Here is a 17,337-nt window from a genome sequence, read left to right as displayed (position 1 = left end):
TGGTTAGGAGTGCAGACTTCTAACCTGGCATGCCGGGTTCGATTCTGCGCTCCCCCACATGCAGCCACCTGGGTGACCTTGGGCTCGTCACAGCACTGATAAAGGTGTTCTGACCAAGCAGTGATATCAGGGCTCTCTCAGCCTCACCCACCCCACAGGGTGTCTGTTGTGGGAAGAGGAAAGGGAAGGCGACTGTAAGCGGCTTTGAGCCTCCTTCGGGTAGAGAAAAGCGGCATATAAGAACCAACTCTCTTCTTCTTCTTCTTCTTCTTCAAGCGACAGTGCCAATATACCATATCTCTCGCCTTCCATTTCTATTTCATCAGTACTATGTCCAGTAGTACTTTTCTATTTCTATTTCTATTTCATCAGTACTATGTCCAGTAGTACTTTTCATTGAGAACTGCTGTTCATCTGTACTGCTAACTTAATCCCTGGTCTCAGCTATGATATTGTGCTGGGATGTGCACCATGTGTCTGAGATGTGTGAGACTCCGTTGTGGCCTCTGCTTGGTCAGGTTGTGGTTCAGAAACTGTTACTCTGGGTCTGCATGTAGAATGGAGTCTGTTGGGGCTACTGAGCTGACCCTCAGATGCCTTCTCTTGCACCACTACTGTTCTCCTGTTGGAATTTCAGCATAATAGGGGTCATGATACTATTATCTTTGCAGGCTTCCAGACCTCTGATATTTGCATGCATACTGGGTACTTTGAATGGAGCATGGATAGTGGTTTCACTGTCCGGTCTGGCCTCTCTTGTAATTGTTGAAGCTGGGCCCCTACTCTGTGGGGGACTGTGGGCCAAAGAAGTGTATGTATGGATAGGAGAGTCATCTTCAGCATGTGTCCCATCAGCAACTGTGCCAGGAAGTATTTCAGACTCTTGATGCGGGTGAAGGAGGAGAGTGCAAAAGTTGGCTTGAAACTCGATATCAAGAAAACTTGATATCTGAACCTCTTAATTCCTGGCAAATAGATGGGGAAGAAATGGAGGTTATAACAGATTTTATTTTCCTAGGCTCCAAGATCACTGCAGATGGGGACTGCGGCAAAGAAATTAAAAGACGCTTGCTCCTGGGGAGGAAAGCTATGGCAAATCTAGACAGCATCCTAAAAAGCAGAGACATCACCCTGCCAACAAAAGTGTGTTTAGTCAAGTACTTATTGTATAGTGGTTAAGAGTCATGGCCTCTAATCTGGATAACCAGGTTTGATTTCCCAGTTCCCCATATGCAACCAGCTGGGTGACCTTGAGCAGTCACAGTTCTCTCAGAGCTCTCTCAGCACCACCTACGTCACAGTGTGTATGTTGTGGGGAGAGGAAGGATAAGTGATTGTAAACCACTTTGAGACTCCTTCAGATAGTAAAAAGCAAGGTCTAACCCCCCCCCCCCCCCAGCACCTCTTCTCTTCTTTTTCTTTTTAGTGGAAAGACTATGGCTGAAAGCTCTTTTTCTGTTTATTCTGTAGTAGACAGACACCTAAACCATCTGTGGAGGCATCTGCTTGGATGGTTAATGGCCTTTTTGGGTCTAAAACTTGACTACAGGAGACTAGTCCAGTGCCACTTTTAGCCTGCAATGCCTTGTCTTGTTTCCAGACCGCTGCCAGATGACATTATTTCAAATCAGGTGCCCGAGTGGGGCTGTCAGAGAGAATTCGTTTAGCATATATTATGTGTGGAATCTGACCATCCCCAGAGGTCTCTGCAGGGCTCTTCTGTCTTGTGGAGGTTATAACTTGAATTTTACTATCATTTTGTTTAAACTATTCTGCTGAAAGTATTTGACCCATGTATCTGACCTCATTTATTGGATCTTGCCTGAGTTGAACTTGGTGTTCACAGTCTGGGCTCCTTCCATCACAATCTACAATATCTGATTATGCTCTTCTTACACTGATGCATTCCTTCTTCTAATCCGTTAAAGACTGTAGGATAGCATGCAATAAGCTCTTACTTAATTGTGGGTGATTTGGTGTCTAGCAGAGCAATTCTCCATACTAGACAGTGCTGCACAGAGGCCTCCCTCTCAAGAATGGGTGTGGCTCATGCACTGGAAATGAAGTTATCATAGTTTTTAAGGCGACCATTTATTCTAATACCTCCATATGCAACCAGTTTGGTTGTAGAGTGAACCAGTTGAATGGGGCCTGACAGGTTTTTCAAAAGATGGGCTGGGAGAACATTTGCTTCAGCTCCAGTACCTAGCTTGAATTTTATGGGCCCACCTCTTATTATTAGGGTGGAGCACCATGGCTCTGTGTTTGCTGCGTGAGATTGCCTCCTCTGAGAGCACACCTACAAAAATGAGCAGGGCACAGTCAAGTGAAGACATAGATTTGTGTTCTTTCCCTCCTTCTCTGCTGGATTCTCTGCACATTGCACATTGAAGTGATTCATTCCCTAACATCTATAGCATTTCGTTTGAAATGCTGGGCAAGGCTGTATATGGTGGGATTTGCCACAACGTACACATCTTTCTAGAGTGAGGACTTGGTACGTCTGTTCAAGTACAGCTCAAATACAGAATGCCTGGCTGAGGTGGCTGGTACTCTGAGGCTGAGGTTACTCTGAACCCTGAACTCTTTCCTTTAGTACAACTTGAACGTTTCTCAGGGCCTGGTATGGACATTGTTTCTATTTGTATTTTGGCAGCCTGTGAGCATCCACTGTTTGCAGGCTCCCTAAGTAGTCATTAGATCAGGCTCCCTAAGTAGCCATTCCGTGAGTCATTTATCACAAGCATGGATGAAAATTTTGTTTGAAATCATGTTCTTTTGATTTGAGAATTCACAGGTCTTTGCCTTCTCCAGTTCTGTTACACAGGAGTCAGTCTGCTCATTGTCTAATGCATTGGTTCTCAACCTTCCTAATGCTAAGACCTTTTAATACAGTTCCTCATGTTGTGGTGACACCCAAACATAAAATTATGCAAGTTTTCTTTCACAGAAATTAAACCAAAACTGACCAATGGCTTTGAACATCCATTGTTCACGATTGTATATTAATTGGTTCCCCCCCCCCCCCGGGGTTTCTCAGTTCAGTTCTACCTCTTGTCCCACCATGCCGATCTCGCTCTTTTCCGCCTGCAGGAGGAGAGGCAACAGTGGCAGCGCCACCTCCGCCAAGCTGCTCTCCTTGCCACGACCCCTGTGAAAGGGTCATTCACCCCCCAAAGGGGTCCCGACCCCCAGGTTGAGAACCACTGGTCTAATGGTTGGTGATTCCCAAATGGATAGTGCTCAAATACAGTATTTCTTTAGGGGTTGCAATAAGTCTTCAGTAAAAGCTATTTAAGACTGGTATCATGTACAGGGTCTTGCACCAAGATATTGCACACTTCTAAGACCTCTTCAACTGTGTTTTGTAATAAAAGGTCAACTTGAAAGGCTGCTGGCTTGGTCACTGCTCAAGAGACTGTCAGCTGCAGGTGAAAACACTGCTTCCACTTTCTCCAGGTTTTAGCAAGATTCCTAGTCAGGAACGGTGATGGGGTTTTGGTGCACAGCCCTCCATGGGAAAGGGAATGCAATTATCTGGCAAAGCTGCTTTACTTTCAGGTTTGTGTTTATTTTATCGTGTACTTACTACACTGTGATGTTTCAGATCTGTGACAATTTCAGACCCCACGTTGTGTCTTCAGGGAGGGAAAGGATCAGTATAAGGGAAGTAGTGGTAATATGAACTGTCTTTATCATTCCAATTTTAGTATATGTGCTGCCAAAGCAAGCACAAACTGTGTTTATCAGAACACAACAGCCAACTAACAGAACAAAGCACAACTAGGCCTTAGTGACTCTAACTAGGGGTGTGGAAAAACTTGGTATTTTTTTTGTTCAGGTATACTGAACCCAAAAATATCAATATTTCTCAGTATTCCTGAATCCCAATATTCAAATTAGCTGAATGCACACCCCTGCCTCTACCTCCTCCTCTTGTTATGATCCCAAGACCTGTGCCACTCCTTTCTAGAGAGTCTTGGGAAATTATTTTTAAAGCAGTAACACCAATATACCACATTCTCAGCCTCAACAGCCTTACAGGGTTATTTTGAGAATGAGGTGAGGAGAATGATGTAGGCCATATTGGTCTCCTTTAGAGAGAATAGTAGGGTATAAATGTAGATAATTTGTTTCTGTTTGTTTTGAAGTGTCTTCACCAGTTTGAACACCTTCATTTGGAAGTTCTAATTATGAAATATTCTGACTATTCCCACCTCTCCCTAAAATGATCTGATGAGAAAACAACATTCTTACATTGCCTTGCTTTTTGCTATAGCATGAAGACCTTCTCTCATCCTTATATAATATTCTTTGTCAAAAGCAAACAACAACAACAAAAGCATCAGAAGAACATTTTCAAATCGTGTCTACTGGTGGAAATACTACTTACAAGAATGTACTACTACAAGAAATAGCATTGAAAGATCTTTGGCTGTTGGATTATACAATTTCCAGTCCAGCTCCTGGAAATCTGACACAATTGTATCCTGTCCTTTCTCCAAGGAACTCAGGATTGTATACATAGTTCTACCTTCCTTTGAGAGAGCGGCTGACCTGTGATCATTTAGCAAGCTTCAAGACTGAGTGTGGATTTGAATCCATCATATCCCTGCACTTTAAGTATGATACGCTATCTCCCATATATTGAAAACAAGGTACCATGTAGTAGGCATAATTATGTTTTGTGAGCCAAGTAACTACTTATTTTTAAGAGCCAAGCAAGCTCAAAGTTTACATAAATAGTCATTTTAAAACTATGAATTCTTAAAGAGAATATCAAAAGTTCAGTAATGTGTGAATTAAAAGTATACACAGTCTGTGCCCCCTCTGCCTAGGTTCAGTCTGCCCCAAAGAACAGATCTGTGAAGCCAGGAGGGTAGAATCCCCTCTGTCATCTTCTGAGAGATATGTTCCAGAGACATGGGGCAGTCCCTTTTGCTAGACATGCCGTGGACAGCATTAGACCCTGCAGGAAAGAACAAAGCTGCTACAAGGGAATGTACAAGCAAGAATGAAATAGGAGGGTGGCACCTAGTGAAAGACCAAGCAAAAGTTTGGGCTGAAAAAGTTGTCCCAAGATTATTTACCTTCATAGATGAATAAATAATTGAACCTAGGTTGCTTTGGTCCTGGAGTGACACTATAACTATTGAGAGTATATATACTTGAGACATTACTGTATCTTTCCAGTACTTGAGATGGAATATTGATAACAACTGTCAATAAATAATACAATTATTATATCAACAAAGCTGTACAATCTTATGAAACAGCTCACCACAGTCTTCATGTAAACACTAAACAAATATTAAAGGTTTTCATCAGTTTTACATTATAACTATTGTAATATATTAATGGAATCTTTATCCAAGATAAAGGTGGTATTGTTTGTGGATGGTGCACACCCTTCCGGATTGGTCCTCAGTGGGGGATGTGCCTCCAATTGGGAAAGGACTCCCCCACTGAGGACCAATTGAAAGGCTTCCCAACCCTCCTCATCCTTTTTACTGCTACTTCCAGCCAGTGAGCAGGGCAGGAGAAGACCTGGCTGCCCTCTGAGTTCTCAGTCATCCTGGCTGCCACGGAGCAGGAGAGGCCATCACCTGTACCCTGCCTTGGGCACCGTGCTGGCCATGTGGCTGAGCCCTGTGAGAGCCCTCCTGCCGGCCATGTCTTTCAAAGGCCATTTTAAAAACACACTTTATACTATTATTGCTATAATAGTTATTGTTGTTTTAGCCTATCTTGTAAGAACACAGATGTAGATTGATGGGAGGAGTGCAGCATTGAAAATGAATTTATATGGAACTCACTACAAAGGATAATCCAGGATTCAGGTGTAATTGGTAAACTCATTTCCAGTCCTAAATTCATCTTAACATAGCACATTCATTTAATGATGTACATTGCTCTACAAAGTGTATTTGTATTAGCTTTGTAAAACACATTCAATGACACTTTAAAGACTAATAAAATTTATTCCAGCATAAATTTTCATGAGTCAGACCTCACTTTATCAGATTGTGCATCAGGAGTGCAGTCATTTTACAAATAATCAGTTTTAAAAGTGGTGGGATTGGAGAGAGTTGCAGCAGAAAGAGACTAGTCTTAAATCATTTAGGTATCAGTCTAGGACTGGGACAGACATGGTAGTAAATCATAATTAATGAGGAAATAGAAATCAGAAGTTCCATCCTGTGCAGATAAACCCGATCCAAAAAAAAATCAATTCAGTGTGATCATTTCTAATTGTAAGAGATGGGTGGAGAAGGATAAACATCCAGTAAGGAGAGTGTAATGTAAAATATAAGCATAACTAATTAGCAGCAACTATTATAAGCCTCTTGTGGCGCAGAGTGGTAAGGCAGCGATATGCTGTCTGGAGCTGTCTGCCCATGAGGTTGGGAGTTCAATCCCAGCAGCCGGCTCAAGGTTGACTCAGCCTTCCATCCTTCCGAGGTCGGTAAAATGAGTACCCAGCTTGCTGGAGGGTAAACGGTCATGACTGGGGAAGGCACTGGCAAACCACCCCGTATTGAGTCTGCCATGAAAACGCTAGAGGGCGTCACCCCAAGGGTCAGACATGACTCGGTGCTTGCACAGGGGATACCTTTACCTTTACCTTTATTGTCACCCAAGTTAAGTGATGCTCAAAATCTGACATGTATGGAATGAGAAATACCAGATGTTCAAGCTGGATTCAGAAAAAGAAGAGACACTAGAAATCTTATTACGAATTTACTGCTGGTTACTGGAGCATACAAGAGAATTTCAAAAGAAAATCAATTGGTGTTTCATAGATTGCAACAAAGTTTTTGACTGTGTGCATTATGAAAAGTTGTGTTTGGCCATGGGTATGCCATAACATTTTGGCATGCAAGCCGTACTCTGACAAGAGGCTATTGTTAGGACAGAATATGGAGAAACAGAATGATTTCCAATTTACAAAGGTGTGTCAGACAAGGATGTATTTTATCTCCCTATATGATCAGTCTGTTTGCAAAGCATATAAGGAAAAATGGATTAGATTTAGATAAAGGTGGAGTGAGAATTGGTGGAAGGAACATTAACAATTTTAGATATGTAGATGACACCACATTACATTCAGAGAATAGTAAAGACTTGAAATGACTACTGATAAAAGTTGAAGCAGAAAGTGCCAAAGCAAGATTGCAGCTGAACATAAAGACAAAAGTAATGGCTACTGTGAAATTACACAACTTTAAGGTAATAATAAAGAATTTAAAATTGTTCAAGATTTTCTTTTCTTTAGCTCCATCAAATAAAAGGGAGGCTGCATCCAATAAATCAGAAGGATGAAATTGGGAAGGGCAGCTGCAAAGGAGGTAGCAAGGACCCTTAAGTGTAAGGATATGTCACTAACAACCAAGTTCAAGATAATTCATACTATAGTATTATAGTATTGGTATGCATGGGTGTGAAAGTTAGACAGTGAAGAAAGCTGATAGGAAAAAGATGATTCCTTTAAATTGTGGTGTTAAGAACAGAGTTTTATGGATACCATGGATTGCCAAAAAGACAAACAAGTGGGTTTTGGATTGAATCAAGACTAAATTCTCCCTAGAGGCTGAAATATCCAAACTGAGGTTGTCATACTTTCATCACATTATGAGAAGACATGGGTAAACGGAAAAATATGCAAGGAAAAGTTGAAAGCCAGAGCAAAAGTGATGGATTGACTCTAGTTTGCCGGATAGGACAGTAAAAGGTAAAGGTAAAGGTATCCCCTGTGCAAGCACCGGGTCATGTCTGACCCTTGGGGTGACGCCCTCTAGCATTTTCATGGCAGACTCAATACGGGGTGGTTTGCCAGTGCCTTCCCCAGTCATTACCGTTTACCCCCCAGCAAGCTGGGTACTCATTTTACCGACCTCGGAAGGATGGAAGGCTGAGTCAACCTTGAGCCGGCTGCTGGGATTGAACTCCCAGCCTCATGGGCAGACAGCTTCAGACGGCATTTCTGGTGCCTTACCACCCTGCGCCACAAGAGGCTCTATAGGACAGTAAAGGTAAAGGTAAAGGTATCCCCTGTGCAAGCACCGAGTCATGTCTGACCCTTGGGGTGACGCCCCCTAGCGTTTTCTTCTATAAATCAAATAAATAAGTAAATAAATAAAGGAGAATAACAGCAGGTTGTTGTATCCCGATTTTACTTCCTGAAGGTGTCCCAAAGTGCTTACAATCACCTACTTTTCTTTTCACCAGGACCCTGTGAGGTAAATGAGGCTGAGAGAACTCTGAGAGAACTGTGACTGACCTAAAGTTACACAGCTGGCTGCCACTCCTAACCACTACTCCAAGCTTGTTCTCAAGGAAGCCAAAGTCCTCAGTTTGTAGGATCTAAGAAGGACTGTTAATGAGAACATTCTAAAAGTCATTAATTCATAGGATCTCCATAAATCAGAAATAACTTGAAGGCACATAACTATAACTAATTAACATATTTAAAGGATGAATCATGCTGAAGCATTTACATCTGTATTGAGGGAGGAGATCCAAGTCTTTGCTGAAGCCTGGGAGAGAGATTCTTTTGATGAATGGGTATTTGGTTGTTTCACATTGAATTCTGCCTTTGAAGGATCTGTTTGTCTTTAGGATGCTCACAGTTTCTTTTTGGTTTTAATCCTCTAATCATCTTTGAGTCCTGTTGTTATAAATATTAAATGTGTATGGGTTTGTATGTGTTGGCCTTATTTTTAAAATGCTATGGCTATTTATTAACCCAAATAAATGTATTTGGCTTTTTGTTCAAAGTCTACATAAGATGTATACTGTTTGGTGTATTTAAATTGATATGAAAATGAAGAATATAAGTAGACCATTTTGCTGCCTGTTTTAGAGTATTTTAATATATTAATATAATACCAGTACTGAAAACACATTTTAATATTTGTGCAGAATGTACGCTTTAGGATTGGGTTTATTCTGTAATTCTAATGGCAAAGATTAACTTCAGTGGTTTTGGTGATCAAGTTCTATATATCTTTTTTTTAAATGAAGCATTTTGTATAATTTCTTACCCAAGTCACAGTATCTGCCATAAAAAATTTGCACATTCTGATGCTTCTATTTGTGAACCTCAGTCATGTACAGTTGAGCACACAGGATAAGCCCAAGGTTGTAAAGGTCACTTGTTTTGATACGAAGCTAATGAGGGACAAATATCTGTAGAAGTCCAAAAGGGATGGCCTGGTACAAGTTGCTAGGCAACCGACCTCAAGAATTTGTTCAGTCAGAGCTGTTTAGTTTATTTATGTCAAGTACTCTGTCACCCAGTTTGACAAATTAAAGGAAGAAAAAAATTCTGAGTTTATGTAGTAATTGTAATTATCCTTTGTCCTGCTTGCTGGAAGTCGCTCTGTCTGCTGCCTTTATGTGTAAAATGAAACCTGGCTTTTAGCCAGTTATTACCTTTTCAAGGGAGTTCGTTTTTGGTTTCGGTCATACTGACTGACATGGAATTCGTGGAATTCTGCTTTGCGTGTCTAGAATGCAAAACAATAGACCTTTCATTAAACGGCAAAGGACATTGTGTTAATGTTGTCACATGTACAACATCCGTTTTATATTATTCTTATTCTTATGCTATATTACTGCCTTTGTGGGCACTGAGCAGCAATATACTTTCTTTTGGTTTTCAGTTGTGCTTTAAGATTGATTGTTCTGTATTAGTGGCCCTTTCCTTTTTTTAAGCATAATCAAATATTAATAATCCCCCCCATTGCAACTGTGAAAGGTCAACAGCCTTCTGTTTGAACACATTCCACAGTTTTACATGGTTGAATTGGTTAACTGTTAATGGCGTTTTACAATGTATATGGCCAGAAAAAAATTTCATCACAACTTGTTATCTGCAAATTGGTCTTTGCCCTACACATATCATGTGAATGCAAGGACAGAGCTGCTCTGTTGGCAAAGGTGGCATGAACTGGGCATTAGAAAAGTTCCTTGTTCTAAATATACTCGAGATAGATTTCTAGAACATTTGACCAAGTATGCATTAATTCAAGTATACACAAAGAAATGGATTACATGGCTTCTTTTTCTTCCTCTTGTTGAAGCTCAAACCTTCTAGCAATTAATGCTGTAATACATTACAAAAAGGGTATACATCGGTTTCCGGGGGGGGGGCAAACCCCTTGGGCTCCTCACATTTTTCAGTCCGTGGCCTTCACATTTTTCAGTCTGTGGGATCCTTCCGGGGGCCATATGATCCCTATTGAGCATGGCTGCTCTAACACATGCTCATAGTGTGTGTGCGCACGTGTGTGTGTGTGTGTGTGAGAGGGGGGGCACTGAATAAGATTGGATTGTCTGAGCTTTGGGGTTGGTGTTGTCAATAGACAGATGACATCCAGCTCTGTATTTCATTATCTAAACCTCCAGAAGTGGGCATCTTGTTTCTAAGCCTGTGGTTTGAGGCTGTGGTCAGTTGATTAAGGCAATAAAACTGGATCCTGACAAGACATAAATAATGCTAGTCAGGAAGGCTGATAAGAGGGACTTAATCCAGTTGTACTTGATGAAGTGAAGTTGGCTTTTTCAGACCATGTTAAGAGCTTCGGGCTGGCTTGCTCTTTGAACAAAAGATTGACAGAGTGGCCAGGAGACCTTCTATCAGCTGCATCTGGTTCACCAATAGTTTTGTTACCTATGTTGAGCCATAATTTCATGGTTCAAATACTGCAACTCCATGCAGGGTTGCTTGTGAAAACAATCTGGAAATTGCATCTGTTCCAAAGTGGAGCAGCCCAACTATAGTTAGGGAATAGCTGCTGGGAACATGTGTTGCCCATTTTGAAACACCTACCTTGGCTGCCAGACTGTTTCCAAGTTTAATTCTAGGTGCTGGTTATGACCTCTAGAGCCATTCAGGACCTGGGTCCCACATATCTAAAGGACTGCCTCTTTTCATATGTGCATAAACTATGATCTCAGGCAGACATCTGTTTACTATCCCACCCCTTAGAGTAGCCCATTTTGCAATGACCCGGGCCCCAGGCCTTTCCATCATAGCTTTTGGTTTGTGGAATGGGTTTCCTACTCATCAGGAAATTCTGCAAAACAGTTGAATGGCAAGCATCTTTTAATGGGAGGAAAGGGAGAGATTTGGAGTTGGCTGTTTTATTCTGATTTTAATTGAAAAGGATTTTTAGCCATTGAAAGCTGCCTTGAACCATGAGGAAAGGAGATTGTAAACATTTCAATAAATAAATCTATGAAATAAATTCTAATTGTTTTTCCTCTTAAAATAGAAAAGCAGTAATATAAAGAAATAAAGAACGGAACCATAGCTAGTTTTGATGTACAGGTACTATATCTAGGGTCATCAGCTGTGATCAATATACTTGCATCATCTGGTTGACAGTAACGAAGATCTAAATATGTTTTCCTCTTTGCAGTTTTGTTGCTTGAGAAGATAGAAAATGATGATATTCATAATAAAATTCTGAAGATTACAGACTTTGGCTTGGCTAGAGAGTGGCACAGGACAACTAAAATGAGTGCAGCTGGCACCTATGCATGGATGGCTCCTGAAGTTATTAAGTCCTCCATATTTTCTAAAGGAAGTGATATCTGGAGGTAAATGCTTCCTAGTATTTTTACATTCATTTAATTGCCAAATTCTGTGGCTTAGTCCATAACAAATAAGATGTTCCAAATATTTTATGTATAATTAATTATACTTATAAGATTATGCATTTTCATTCGTACATTAATGTTACATTTGTATGTACACTGTGCTGTTAAATAGCAGTTGACAGATCTTTCAAATGTTGATGTTTTGTATTTATTAAGATCTGATTTCTGCATAACTGAAATGAAATCTGAGGTAATTTGGGGATGAATGTTTCTCCCAACTAGCAGCCCCAAGAAATATGATTTTGTTTGATATAAGGGCAATCTAGTTCTCTAAAGGCATTCAGAATATGAGATGCAGCCCATTATGTTTTTGTATTTCCATATCATGGTTTAAAGTATTCTAAGTATACAGATACAAGAGACTATCATTACTGAATTGCAATGGATTAGATCCAGTGAAGTGACAGGTGGGTGATATTTCTCAATCTCCCCCCCCCCCTTTACTGCTCCATACTTTCAGTTCCTCTGTATGCTATTCCTACTGGGTGCTCTGTTCCCCAGAAACAGCATTTTTAAGAGGCATTATGGCCTTCAAGAAGGAGGGGAGAGGTGAAGAAGTGATTACTGATGGGAATCCTTCTGTCAGTGTACATTTTTATCTGGATCCAAACCTTTGTGTTTGGTGTGGGGGATAAGATTATAAGATTACCAAATGCTACTTAAGTACAAGTCCTGACTAACTTCTGCTGTGTTATGTATTTCAAAAGAGAGAGAAAGTGCTAACAGTTTTTTCATAGATTAAAGCTCTAGTTTCTCTTAGGGTTCAACAAAATGTATTTTTCTTTCTTTTGTCTTGCATGTCTTTCTTGTATTAGAAAAAAAACAAGCATTCAGAATTGCAGTGTTTTGTTTACAAGGTTCATTTGCAAGGTTCATGCTATGGGCATGATCCTTCCCTAAGCAGCTTTAACTACAATGTATTAAAAAGTCTGCATAAATATAATAGAATTCTGTGCCATACCCTATAACATATGAGCCTCTTGTGGCGCAGAGTGGTAAGGCAGCGATATGCTGTCTGGAACTGTCTGCCCATGAGGTTGGGAGTTCGATCCCAGCAGCCGGCTCAAGGTCGACTCAGCCTTCCATCCTTCCGAGGTCGGTAAAATGAGTACCCAGCTTGCTGGGGGGTAAGCGGTAATGACTGGGGAAGGCACTGGCAAACCACCCCGTATTGAGTCTGCCATGAAAACGCTAGAGGGCGTCACCCCAAGGGTCAGACATGACTCGGTGCTTGCACAGGGGATACCTTTACCTTTACCTTTACCCTATAACAGAAGGTCTTCACCTTTGTAATACAATGCAGGAAATAGTCAGCCTCTATTCACCCACCCACCCATATCTCCATTCAGTCTTTGTCCCATCTCCTTGAGCAAGAAATATAAGCTCCTTGCTTGTCATCCTTTCACAGGGGCCATGCTAATCTTTTCTGTATCATTCCAATTTTAGTATATGTGCTGCCAAAGCAAGCACATATAAGCTCAGAATTTTCCAGCCAGCCATCATGATGGACTGATGGAGTACCTGCATGCACACCCAATGTCTTCAGGCTAAGTTATTCATATAGATTCATTTGTTAGATGCAAGAACAAAAGTTCCTTTGACTCTTAATTTAAGAATCAAACATCATAAGAACCGCTCTGCAGGATCAGACCAATGATCCATCTAGTCCAGCATCCTGTCTTAAGTAGTAGCCAACCGGTTCTTCTGAACGGTCAGCATCAGGGCATGGAGGCCAAGGCTCTGGGATTCAGAGGCTTAGTATCTCCAAATGTGGAGGTTTCCATGGCTAGTAGCCATTGATATATGTATCCTCCATAATAAATCCATATAATCCCTTTTAAAGCTGTTTATTTTTATAGCTATCGCTGTATCCTCACATCTCTTTCTCATCTGTCTCCACCCTATGCATAATTTTATAAATCTCTATCATGCCTCCATAGTTGTCTCTTCTCAACTGAAAAGTTCCAGACTCTTCAGCCTTTCCTCACAGGAAAGGTGCTCATCTTGGTTGCCTTCTTCTGTACTTTTTCCAGCTTTGTGATGTCCTTTTTGAGATACAGTGACCAGGACTATACACAGTATTCCAAAGGAGGCCATACCAGAGATCTGTGCAGGGGGTTTACAAATTCAGCCATTTTATTCATAATTCCCTTTCTAATAACCCCTAACATAGTTTGGCTTTTTCACTGCTGCAGCACACTGAGTTGGTACACTCTCATTAAACTATCTACTCAGACCCAAAGGTCTTTTTCCCTCTTAGTCTCAGCAAGTTTAGTCCCTATTAGTCTATACTTGAAGTGTGTGTGTGTGTGTGTGTGGGGGGGGTTGTCCCAATGTACATCATCTCATGGGTTTACCATAACAGATCTCAAATTAGACCAAATCAGTTTCAATTGTAGTTAACGAAGAACTGTGGCCTAATAGTTCGAAAATAAAAATAAATAAAATATTTTGTTTTAAGTACATGAAAACACATGAAGCTGCTTATAGTGAATCAGACCATTGGTTCATTAAGTTAAGTACTATCTACTTAAACTGGCAGTAGCTTTCCAGAGTCGCAGGAAGAGGACTTTGACATTATCTGTTGCCTGGCCCTTTTAAGTGGAGATGCTGGGGACTGAACCTGGGACCTTTTGCATGTCACGCAGATGGTCTACTACTGAGCCATGGTGTCTAGCTTAAATGGATAAATAAAATGGACAATTTATTGTATGTTGTTCAAGCTGAAAGGTTTATGGGAAGGAATGGGAGAAGAGAGATACTTCAGTTGCTTATTCTCATTGCCTTTCTTGGATGCACAGACCTCTTGTGAAAGAAAACAAGGAAATCCACTTTGTTCTTACGATTCTTCTTTACATATGTGGATTATATAGTTTATATGTTGTTGATAGGCATTTCAATTGAAACGTGTGGCTTCACTAATCAGAGTTGGAAGGATAAAGATTATTGAAATTGAATGGTCTTTGTTGAGTTTTTAGATATATTTCAGTCTTTACCAAAGTACTTTCTAGTACTGCCCTTAATTTGCCCTTCAGTAAGCTGTGTCTACATTTAATGAAGTAATTGTAACTGTTTAAAAATTTACTTTGTAGTTATGGCGTTTTGCTGTGGGAACTGCTTACAGGAGAAGTTCCTTATCGTGGCATTGATGGTCTTGCGGTGGCTTACGGTGTTGCTGTCAATAAGCTTACTTTGCCCATTCCATCCACCTGTCCTGAACCATTTGCTAAACTAATGAAAGGTACTTGTGCAGCTTATTAAAACAATTGCTACTAGATGACTAGCATGTTGTCTATAATATGCATGTTTTTAGTTTCAACATTTCACTTGTTATCATGCTAACTTTACATTGGTTTTCTACTACATTGCAGTTCTCTGCTTTAAAAGTTTTTAACACATACAGTTCTGATGCATATAGTTGATTTTTAAGTCTATATTAATCTTCAGAAGCATTGCTTGTATATTCTTTCTTTGCTTGCTTAATTTATATTCCACCTTTTACCCCAATGGAAAACCAAAGCAGTTTAGCTCCTCTCTTCTATTTTGTCTTGACAAAAATCCTGTGAGGTACGTTAAGGTGAGAGAGTGTGGCTAGCCAAGGTCATCCAGTAAGCTTTACATAGCAGAGTGGGAGCTTGAGCCTGGATCCCAGATTCTAATACTCTAAATGCTGTACCATGCTGGCTGTTGGAGCCATTCATTTGTATTCTGCCTTTCCTGTGAATGATGAACACAGGGCAGTAGTGTAATTTCATAGTAAGCTGTGAACTAATTTGGGTTGAGGGATAGTGGCTTGGGCAAAGCCATCCTGTGAGGTTTTGTTGCCAGTTGAGGGTTTGAACCCACCCAGACTCACATTTCAGCCAGTGAAAAGCAAACTTGGAAGTTTGTTAGCAATGCCTGATGAAATCTAGTAGGATTTCACACTCTGGGCTATAGCACTTTATGCCTTTCACTGTTGCAGTGAATGATGAAGAAGAAAACAGACTTTGATTACTAGTGCTGTTAGTCAAGGCTGGCAGTTTTACATTGCAGACTTCAAATGAAGAAAAAGACTGCATCAGTTAAGTGCCATAGTTCATTGTAATAGGAGTAGTTGAGATGTTGTCAAATGGTTAATCTGCACATGTTAAGACTTATATTTGGCTCACTCAAGCCCACCATTGTGTGTGACCTGGATGGATTTGTACCTGATGTATACATGTGTGATTTGCTTGCTTTTCTTTCACCCCCTCTTGGCAATTAAAGCCTCTTTTAGAAAGCAAACATATGCTGGTCTATGTGTACTCCCATTTTTCATGTGTACTGCTTCTCATGCTATATGGAGGAATTTATTGCATTCAGACCCTTTCTACACTGGTGGTGCTACTCTGGGCTGCCGCCGGTTCTTTGTCATGGGGCAGTTTAACCCACCTCTTCCTGGGTCCAGATGGGGGAAGTTTTTCCCCGCTGGACCCAAGCCACCTCAAATTACTGCCTCTGCCTGAGGCAGCCAGGGTGGTGAGGTTCCACTGTACTTTGCAGGGGGGGTGGTATTTCCAAGGAGGTGGGATTGTGTTACAATGCAATCCCACTTTCATGAAAACAGTTTTTAATGTGCCCCACTTGGCTTCACACAATTGTGAAGTGTCACGGAACCGACTGGGGCATTTTTTGTCCCTTCTGGGATGCCATAGGTATGGGAGAAGCCAGGCCTGAAAGGCCCAACTCTTCCCCTTCCCCATGGGCTGAGATAGGCCCACGTGGGCTGAGATAGGCCCCATTTGCCCCTGAGATTGCCGGCCAGGGCAAAAAAGGAAACAAGGAGATATCCGTGTTCCTTTGCCACGGGGCAACAGACAGCCTAATTTGGGCTAGAAAACAGGGATTAGTCCCACTATCAGACAAGCACCGGCCCAGCCTTTAATGCAGAAAAGCTGTCAGTGACCTTACTCTATCAGGAAAGTATGTCAGTGACTTTCATGGGGTCTGCACAGGGAAAGTTCCAAGTGAACTGAACCACCAGACATCAAGGAAAAGAAATGACATATGTGGAGTTATCTCAGATGACATGCTAATAAATTTAGCATCCATACAGACTGCAGTTTTGTTTGGATTTTCTTCTGATTGATATAACTGATGAATTTTAGAATGCTGGGCACAGGACCCTCATATCCGACCATCATTTGCCTTGATTCTTGAGCAGCTGACTGTTGTTGAAGGGGCCGTTACAACTGAGATGCCTCAGGAATCCTTCCATTCTATGCAAGATGACTGGAAACTGGAAATCCAACAGATATTTGATGAACTTAGGACCAAGGAAAAAGTGAGTGGGTTTTAAAATGACACTAATCTCTGTGTTATTGTATTTTTTGTTTAACACAGGGAAATACTTTTTTTCTTTTGCTGTCAAGTCACAGCTGACTTATGGTGGCCCCGAATGGAGATGTTCAGAGGTGATTTGCTGTCGCCTGCTTCTGCACTATGACCCTGGTATTCCTTTATGATCTCCCTTCAAACTGACCAGGGCTGACCATGCATAGCTTCTGAGATCTTATGAGATCAGGCTATCCTGGGCTATCCAGATCATGGCAATTATATTTTTTTTAAATGTACAATTGAAACATCAAGCTGTTTTAGATTCTAATAATAATTCTTTTTTTCCTGTGTGCCAAATTTTTAAGAGGCAAA

At 41.0% G+C, this 17,337-nt stretch overlaps 1 protein-coding gene and 1 pseudogene across 4 annotated transcripts in view; one reads left to right on the top strand and one right to left on the bottom strand.

Moving 5' to 3' along the window:
* Positions 1 to 17,337, top strand: part of MAP3K21 (mitogen-activated protein kinase kinase kinase 21) — a 55,061-nt gene that overhangs the window by 13,445 nt on the left and 24,279 nt on the right. For 3 of the 4 annotated variants that reach the window (XM_077346143.1, XM_077346152.1, XM_077346174.1), the window contains exons 2-4: positions 11,427 to 11,607; positions 14,760 to 14,908; positions 16,797 to 16,972. In XM_077346143.1, the coding sequence (XP_077202258.1) occupies positions 11,427 to 11,607; positions 14,760 to 14,908; positions 16,797 to 16,972 (506 nt within the window). The remainder of the gene's footprint in view (positions 1 to 11,426; positions 11,608 to 14,759; positions 14,909 to 16,796; positions 16,973 to 17,337) is intronic. The other variant, XM_077346163.1, reaches the window with a different exon arrangement.
* LOC143828044 (U6 spliceosomal RNA) lies at positions 13,039 to 13,137 on the bottom strand (annotated as a pseudogene).

The sequence above is a fragment of the Paroedura picta genome, chromosome 1, assembly GCF_049243985.1.
Source record: "Paroedura picta isolate Pp20150507F chromosome 1, Ppicta_v3.0, whole genome shotgun sequence".
Lineage (NCBI taxonomy): Eukaryota > Metazoa > Chordata > Lepidosauria > Squamata > Gekkonidae > Paroedura > Paroedura picta.
Note: the sequence above shows the minus strand (reverse complement) of the source record. Positions and strands in the feature narration are given on the sequence as shown.